The sequence below is a fragment of the Mytilus californianus genome, unplaced genomic scaffold (genome assembly GCF_021869535.1).
Source record: "Mytilus californianus isolate M0D057914Y unplaced genomic scaffold, xbMytCali1.0.p SCAF_5, whole genome shotgun sequence".
Lineage (NCBI taxonomy): Eukaryota > Metazoa > Mollusca > Bivalvia > Mytilida > Mytilidae > Mytilus > Mytilus californianus.
Window position 1 is genome coordinate 38,813,663 of NW_026262701.1, and position 9,447 is coordinate 38,823,109.

The 9,447-nt window shown below is 32.4% G+C and overlaps 1 protein-coding gene across 1 annotated transcript in view; it reads left to right on the forward strand.

Moving 5' to 3' along the window:
• LOC127701894 (uncharacterized) overlaps nucleotides 1-5,693 on the forward strand; it is a 12,863-nt gene extending 7,170 nt beyond the window's left edge. Inside the window, exons 4-6 of the mRNA XM_052205871.1 lie at nucleotides 872-1,102; nucleotides 1,680-1,829; nucleotides 4,911-5,693. Of these exons, the coding sequence (XP_052061831.1) occupies nucleotides 872-1,102; nucleotides 1,680-1,829; nucleotides 4,911-5,173 (644 nt within the window). The 3' untranslated portion in view covers nucleotides 5,174-5,693. The remainder of the gene's footprint in view (nucleotides 1-871; nucleotides 1,103-1,679; nucleotides 1,830-4,910) is intronic.
• Nucleotides 5,694-9,447: the final 3,754 nt, after the last annotated feature.

Below are 9,447 nucleotides of genomic sequence, written 5' to 3' on the forward strand. Positions count from 1 at the left end.
TTAATTAGATGGCATCTAGATTAAAATACACACGAAATTCTGATACATATTATCGAGTCCATGCATTGTATATTGTTTATTTTAGACTTTTTAGAATTTGGATATACGTTTTAGTATGTTATAAATCAAATATGAGAATTTGAGTCCTGTCGGTGAACATGAATTTGACAGCTAATGCCCCATTTAATACAAAGAAACGATATAAATTACTATTCAAAAGGAGGAATATTCCATTGGTGGAATAGGGAGGTAGTTATCAGAATTCATGACGTTGAAAACTTCAGACACTGTAAAACGTTGTTTGAAATGTTTGAAATAAGATTGACAACCCTTTATCGAAAGATGAAAGTTTTCTGTTCCTTTCTTGACAATTATAAGACGGCTCCAGTGATGAACACACGGTCTCACACCTTACGAAAAGTGTTTGAATGTATATGAAATGTCCAAAATAAATATGCTTTAATGGCTGAATATTACATCAAAAAGATAACTTATAGGGTAAAATGAATGAAGTTCATGTCTGTCATATTTGTTTTTCGTAAATTGTTTTGTAATAAATTAGGCTGTTAGTTTTCTCAATTGAATTGTTTCCTATTTTTCATGCCGAGGCCTTTTATAGCTGAACCATACGGTATGGGTTTTTCTCATTGTTGTAGGTCGTATGGTTGCCTATAATTGCTTATATCCACTTTATTTGAACTTTGGTGCATTGTTGTCTCATTGGCAATCATACCACATCTCCTTTTTTTTTTATAAAATAAAACATAACCTCTGAAGCATATCATGAAATTAAAAGGTTTTTGTAGACTGAATATATATGACGCATGTTTACAAAAGTTTTAAAAAGGTGTTGAATCTTTTTTTATTTCAGGAAAGCCAACAACGACAACAACGACTACAACCCTCGCCCCTCCGCCTTTCAGACCTGATTTAACTCCATTGTATGCTGCTGTAGGTGGAGTGTTAGGTGTAGCACTACTATTGTGGTGTTGTTGGAAACCCGCTTATCTCCCTTGGCGTCTTGGAAGATGTCGAAACTATCCTTGTTGGGTCAAATGTGGAAATCTATGTCCTTGTCTCAAATGTCGAGCATGCTTTCCTGGTAGGGATTTCACGTTATTTTTAATACGAAGTATTATATTATATATATTATATCTTGTTTGAATTAGAGCTGAATTAAATTGATAGAAAGAAAAAAAATATCAACCATAATTGTTTCATGTCATTTTACTAGCTTTGTTCAATATCGGCTTTGTATTGGAGCGTGATGGTCTTTATTTGTTTGGTCGATGTTTTTAATGTTTATTTTATCTGTTGAATAATTGATGGTGTGTTCATAAAAATTGTTCATGACTTTAGTTGGCCCGCGTTTGGAAATAGAGTTTTTTTTTTTCTTTTGTAATAAATGAGGGTAAAACTTTTTCTTATAAAAATTAATAATTCAGTGTTAAAATTTTTATTTTAATTCAATGGCAGAAAAGGACAATCATTGTGTACAAGACAATAGATATAAGAAGATGTGGTATGAGTGCCAATGAGACAAAGACAATTTTTTTTTAAATATTATAAATTACTTCTTATTGAAAGATAAAAGGTATATACTGAAATACAGATGATTGTATATTTTGAAAGACAAATATCAATGAAAGATAATTTAAATGTTGTCCTTTTCCTTGTAGGACCATCAACTATGAGCCCAACAGGTGCTGCTTCTTGGAAAGCTGCGAGGTTACAACGAGGCTCTCTTATTTCACAAGACATGTCCGAGTTCTCTCCACTTGGTCTACCGGGTCCGTATTCAGTTTCTGGATATCCAGATAGTCTGCATGGTGAGCATAGTTTTAGGCATGCGACAGGGGGATATCCATCTCAAAATGGTACTGTCCGTCCTAAAAGGGATGGATTGAAATTGAACTTATCAGATCCATTTTCTCCATATGAACCTCGTAAGAAGAGCTTTATGTCACAAATATGTCCATGTATATCGTCAACTACAGTAGTTAAAGGTGAACTTCTATTTCTATTTATTCCTCACTTTTGTAAAACGTTCATAATAATTCATTGGATAGCCTTTAAATGAGTCTATATTACAAACCAAAACCATGTTTAAAGTAATTTCTCTTCTTGCTCTCGCTATTCTTTCCCCATACGTGCTCGACCATTGTAACTTTGGTTTCCTGCATGAACGATATATGTGCAACTTTTCGGAAATACCATAAACCGGAAATGCATACTGATATGTAAACTTTTCACCATTTTCAGTAGTTTGCAATCTCAATATATATGATCTCAACAGTTCGGCTTTTAAGTTATCTTTTAAATGTAACGAAATCATATACTCACTGTGACTTTGAGATGAAGAACAGCAATTAAAGCGCTGTTCCTTTGCTTATTGTGTGTTTTTTGTTGTGCAGGTACTGATTTTGTGTCATGGATGGATACCCCATATCCTTTATTTTTCTATTATATTATCAATTAATAGGGATTTTTATATTGGCCCTGTAATATGTCCTAGGTCAATAATAATGGCTTGGGGATTTACTTCGTTTGTTAATAATAAATTGTATGTAATAAACCGGCACAATAACAATGTAAAAATGAAGTTGTGATATTAAAACTATCCATCAGAGACCAAAAGACAGGATGTTAACAACTTGAAACCATACGTCATTCAACAAAACATATACTGTACCAATACTATACCAATACTATATCAATACTATATACTTAGCTATTAAAGGCTGATAACAAAATGCATGCTTGCATCTGTCTTAAGGATAGCTATATTATATGGATACTTAATGCCAATTTGCTGTTATAGGATATAAGTAAAAAGATACTATGAAGGCACCAAATTCATCCAATGTTGCAGAAAGTGAGACCACATCATGACTAAAAGAAAAAAGATAACATTGAGTCAACAGTCAATAAAGCACTAAACTTAAATACTTAGACGGAGCACCCCCCCCCCCCCCCCCAAAAAAAATAAAAAATAAAAAATAAAAAACTGTGAGGAAATCAGGTCACGCAAGAAGGGTTGAAATTCCTTCTCCACAAATACCACTACTTAATAGTGCACTGTTGAATCATACTTGGAACGACCTCTGATACTATTAGTTACCTGAGCTCTCAAAAATGAAAACAAGTGTTTCTGTGAAAATTCATTTTCAAAATAGGTCCTGGTCCACAAAATGTTGAAGAAAAATGCGCTTGAAAAATAACAATTTTCAAAAAGAATAGCTTATAAATAAATTGTATTCTTCACAAATAAAGTCAATAAATACTTCTGCCTGTATACAATTTTCTGACTTGCTATATTCCATTTCCTGTCACCTGTTCCTGCTTATCGTGTTATTATATGGTGTTGTGGTGCAGTTATTGTGTTTGAAATAATAAAAATCTGTGGAAATCAACATTTATCTATTTGCATATGTAGAAACCATTAGAAATGATAATCTTGTCCCGATAGGAAATGGAAAGAGATTCCAACTCAATATGCCATAATCCTTAAAACCCTTCTGATGCACAAAATGTGTTCGCAATCGAACATTGATTGCACCATGGAACCAAATGAAAAGGCTGCACTGCTTTTCCAATTCAAAATACTTTATGCCATTATTTTTTTCCTTTCGATGCAAATTTTCACTTTCAAAAAAAATATTGCGTTTTATCTGTAATTAAATATTTGCATGACAAAGAAATCCCATCGATAGAGTGTAATTTCTCGTGGGAATATTAATAGTTGCTACTGGATTTTGTACATTCCATAACAGTTTTTTTTAATAAGTTATTGCGCTAAAGAAGGAAGAAGAAAAATGGTGGCAACCAATAAACAAAAGCCGAAGTGAAACAGACAATACCATAACCGACCAAGAGGAAAAAGACAATACCATTACCGACCAAGAGAAACAGACAATACCATTACCGACCAAGAGAAACAGACAATACCATTACCGACCAAGAGAAACAGACAATACCATTACCGACCAAGAGAAAAAAGACCAAAAGACCAAACAACATTTCGTTCAAACATTACATAGAAAACTAAAGATTGAGCAACACAAGCATCAGCAAAAACCGTTTACTTTGTGAAAAACTAGAAAAAAAGATTGAAAAATTTAGTTCCCATATTATATAGAATGAAAAGGATGCTAACGTCCACGGACGTCTTAAAAAGGAGGCACTGGATTTGCATATTGATTTTTTTTTTTCAAAAAAGTAACAATGAAACTGTTTAAAGAAGCAGTACACGTTTCCCATTGATTTTTTTTTCAAATATGAAAAAAACACATAGCTGAAGAAACATATATATATATTTGATCCAAATAGGTTTCTGTGAACATCAAGCTTGTTTTATGAATGTTTTAGGTTAATTCTTGTCTGTATAACAGTCAATCTTTTTAATATTCATACCGGATATAGATCCACAAATTATTATGTTTACTTACACCGTTTATGACAAAAAAAATTAAAGCAATTTTACGAAACTGTAAGGCACTTAATTTTCTCCTTCAATTTTGAAAGTATTGAGTATTCAGAAAAAGGTATCACTCAACGGGATTGGGATTCTACTTTTAAATAAGACCAAATGTCCATAGCTATTTTTGTAATATGTAATGTTAAATTAAAACAGACTGTTGCTATGGGTACACAGAAAGGAAATTATATTTCACAAAATGAACTTTTGAAAATCATATCTATGGAAGCATATGCGCATGTAAGACTGAAACAGCTAGCTGAATTTGTTAGAAAACAAGAAGAAGAAAACGGGTAAAGTTTTTGGGATCAATTTTAATTTTATTTCCCAACTGATTTTTTTTTCTACCAAAGATTTATATTGTTTATTACTATATTCTCATAGCGAGAACATTTTACATCCTTAATGACACATGTTACTTTTTACTTATTAGGATCTCCTCGGAAGTCCATTAAGTCTGGGCAAGTTGCACCCTTCCCGAATGGCAGAGGTAGTATTCCGAATGGAGTACCAACAACTCCGGGTTCATTTGAACAACGATTGGCACAACCGTTTGATTTCTATCCGAGGACTTACGCAAAGAATGTCTCAAATGCACCTCCAAATCCTCAAGTTGATTTAGATTCAATGAATCTTGCGAATAATTGGATGAGACTGTTGTCGGCTGATGGATCACATTTACGTGAACAACGATAAACAATAATCAAATATTTTGATAGCAAAACCATTACTAGAAAGGAAGGTTACAATACTACTTCAATATTTGTATGACTTGATTTAATTTCAAATGGAATATGTGATTAATGGGAACAGACAATTATGTATCCAAATTAGCATTTGAATTTTCCACTCAACTTGTTTTAAACTGGGTGCTTTAGCTTGAATTATATTGATATCCTGTTCGTTTAAAAAATAGTTCTGATGTGTAGTGCATGTAGTATTTGTATTGTTAGTAAGAATAATGTATATGTTTATACGTACATGTATGTGAGTTAGGGGCATGATAAATGAATGATTTACGTGTGTGAATGAAAGTATGTGTGCGGAATACACATTGATACAAGACAATAACGATCGTATTGGGTTTTTTGCGAAAGATTTTATATTTTTATTTTGAATACACGTAATATATCCTGACTTTATATTATGTATAATACTGTATATATCTTATATGATATCATTTATTCTCTCTCAGGAAAAGTTGATACGACAAGTGCATTTTAACTTATATTAAAAGTAAATATGTGATACAAAATTACTTATAGACTGTTTACGGTTATGGTATGGTACCAATGATACAAGTTTACTGATTGATGATTTTTGGTGTTTAACTCCACTTTTAGCACTATTGGTTATTTCGTGGCGGTCAGTTTTTATTGGTGGAGGAAGTCGGAGTGCACGGAGAGAACCTCAAACCAAGAAAACATGGACAACAAATACACAACAAACTGTAAAGTATTTAACAATGACCAGTGTTACATGTTGCTGTTATACACATGGCATGGAGTCACAAAACAAAATTCTCTATCCAAATATGTACATATTCGATTCTGATATCTAGGCAACATGGGCAAGTTGATGAATAAAGTGTAAATCGTGTAAATTGATGAAATTGTAACAATTTGAACATTTTGTAATGATGAAATAAAAATTTGTACGTATTTTTACCAACTGATCTGGTTGACTTTAGTATTTCCACAATTATAAAATAAGTTTTAATTATTCCATTCTCAAATGAAAAATGGTGGTGGTGACATTATTCGCCGGTGAAAAAATGTTACAAATGTACTATAGTTTTAGTGCAGTTGAACTATGGTATTAGGAAGTCGTAGTTCGCTTAATTGTGTTCTTGTTATCCAATCGATATGAAAGATCAAATCAACTTTCATGTTATGAATTATATACTTATTTATTGTCCCCGCGGTAATTTCCCTCTCATTTTATAATTAAATTGTGGGTGTAATTGACGAGAATTTGGAACAATCCTTTAAAAAAAGGTGTCAAAATGGGTTTAAGTAATTTGTTTATGTATTATTCAAATTGAACATATTCTTCTACTATTAGTATATTTTGAAATACTTTTCTCTACATTCCTTGACAACCAATACTTGTAGTATTTCAACTAAATAAAAACCTTTTTGCCGTCTTGAATCACACGCATTTCCAATGTACAATAACGGGGACAGTTTAATTAATAACTTAAAAAAAATCAACCAATCAATCTCAAAATGATAACTAAAGGCTCTCAAGAGCCTGTGTCGCTCACCTGTATCTACTTTGTTTTTGGAAATCATGTAAAATAAGGTTTACATCATGATAAATAGTATTAAATACCCTAATGATGATTGAGGCCAAGTTTGGTTTAATTTGGTCCAGTAGTTAATTTAAAAGCAGGTCATCCCTCTAGTAACTGAAGACCCCTTATCATTATTTAAATTAGTTTGAAATTGTTTTTTTTACAATTTTTCCTTAGACTTCTATAGTAAATCCCTATGTTCTATTTTTAGCCATGGCGGCCATGTTGGTTGGATAGCAGGGTCATCGGATACATTTTTCAATCAAGATACCCTATTGAAAATAACTCCTAAAGGGGTCAATTGAAAACTTTGGTCATATTGACTTATTTGTAGATCGTACTTTGCTGAACATTATTGCTGTTTACAGTTTATCTCTATCTATAATAATATTTAAAATAAAAACCAAAAACTGCAAAACTTAGTTTCCTAAAATTTACCAATTCAGGGGCAGCAATCCAACAACGGGTTGTCTGATTCGTCTGAAAATTTCAGGGCAGATAGATCTAAAACTGATGAACATTTTTATTGCGCGTCAGATTTGCTCTAAATGCTTTAGTTTCAGAGATAGAAGCCAAAAACTGCATTTTATCCCTAAGTTCTGTTTTTAGCCATGTCGGCCATGTTGGTTGGCAGGCGAGGTCATCGGACACATTTTTTTAACTAGATACCCTAATGATGATTGTGGCTAAGTTTGGTTAAATTTGACCCAGAAGTTTCAGAGGAGAAGATTTTTGTAAAAGATTACAAAAATTTACGAAAAATTGTTAAAAATTGACTATAAAGGGCAATAACTCCTTAAGGGGTCAATTGACAATTTTGGTAATGTTTGACTTATTAGTAGATCTTATTTTGCTGAACATTTTTGTCGTTAACAGTTTATCTCTATTTATAATAATATTCAAGATAATAATCAAAAACTGCAAAATTTCCTTAAAATTACCAATTCAGGGGCAGCAACCCAACAACGGGTTGTCTGACTCGTCTTAAAATTTCAGGGCAGATAGATCTAAACCTGATGAACATTTTTACATTGTCAGATTTATTCTAAATGCTTTAGTTTCAGAGATATAGGCCAAAAGCTGCATTTTACCCCTATGTTCTATTTTTAGCCATGTCGGTCATGTTGGTTGTCAAGCTGGGTCATTAGACACATTTTTAAAACTAAATACCCTAATGATGATTGTGGCCAAGTTTGGTTAAATTTTACTCATAGTTTCAGAGGAGAAGATTTTTGTAAAAGTTAACGACGACACAAGACGACGACGACGACGGACGACGGACGCCAGGTGATGAGAAAAGTTTACTTGGCCCTTTGGGCCAGGAGAGCTGAAAAATGAAAAAAAATAAACTCTGATTTTCCTACGCTATGTAAAAACTAATTTTTGCATCTGATTGTGACAAATATTTTCCCCTCAAGAAAGATATTTTGGTATTATTCTATCAGATTTGAAGTAGCTGTTTTTCCTCCCATGATATGCATGAATATAAAAGATTAAAAAATTTAGTCAATGCATTAAATATCATGAAATTGTCATATTTTTGTAACGTGTATTGCCTTAGCGTGTATTGCCTTAGTATTCAGATGTGATACATTTTATGTATCACAGAAAATAAAACTACAATAAGAAATTTTCATTCCTCAAAAGGTTTGTAATTGTATATACGTTTGTCTCTTTTTTTGTCTGTATTTTATTTTACCTGTTTTGTCTTATTTCATTATTTTTCGTTTTTTAGGGGAGGGGTTGGGGTTGAGAGCAACGTTTAAGTTACGTGACAATAAATATTGTGACATTAGCCATTTATACTAAGTTGAGCTCGAAATTCAAATTGGCGGTTTGCTGGGATTCGTATAAAATTGCATTTCTATTCATGTCACATGACGTACTGTACATATATCTGACTTAAATTTGAGTTTAAACATGAGGAAATATTTATCTTTTAATTGTCTTTGAGTATTTTGTTTTAAATAAACTGAATAATCAAAATATTATAGTTATTGTAGTTGGTATGTACAAAAACTGTAACCTCGAATAAATACGCTTTTTAACTCATTTATTAATGTTTCCTTCATTTATGTATGGTTTCTGCTAAATGAAACATAATTGTCAAAATCTTTTATATGGAAATATCATTTCATAAATGCCCCAAAAAACAAAAAAAAACAAAAATAGAATCGTGTTCTTTGCTTTTCCCTTGTAAGGACAGTATCCCTTAATATCATTTGTCGTTTGAATACACACTAATATTGACATGAGGGAAAGGAAGGCTGAACAGCACGGAATATAAGTGTCCCAGAACTGAAAAAAGATTCCTAACAGTAAAGTCCGAGGCATCACTTATACGGTAAACATCACGGATTATGAGTGTCCCAGAACTGAAAAAAGATTCCTAACAGTAAAATCCGAGGCATCACTTATACGGTCAACATCACGGAATATAAGTGTCCCAGAACTGAAAAAAGATTCATAACAGTAAAATCCGAGGCATCACTTATACGGTCAACATCACAGATTATGAGTGTCCTAGAACTTAACAAAATATTCCGAATTGTAAAGTTGGAGACATCGTTAATACTTTCAATAACATGAAATATCAGTGTTCCACAGCTAAACAAACGATTCCCGACACTAAAACTCGTGGCACCAGTAAAAGGTTCAACGGCACGGAATACCA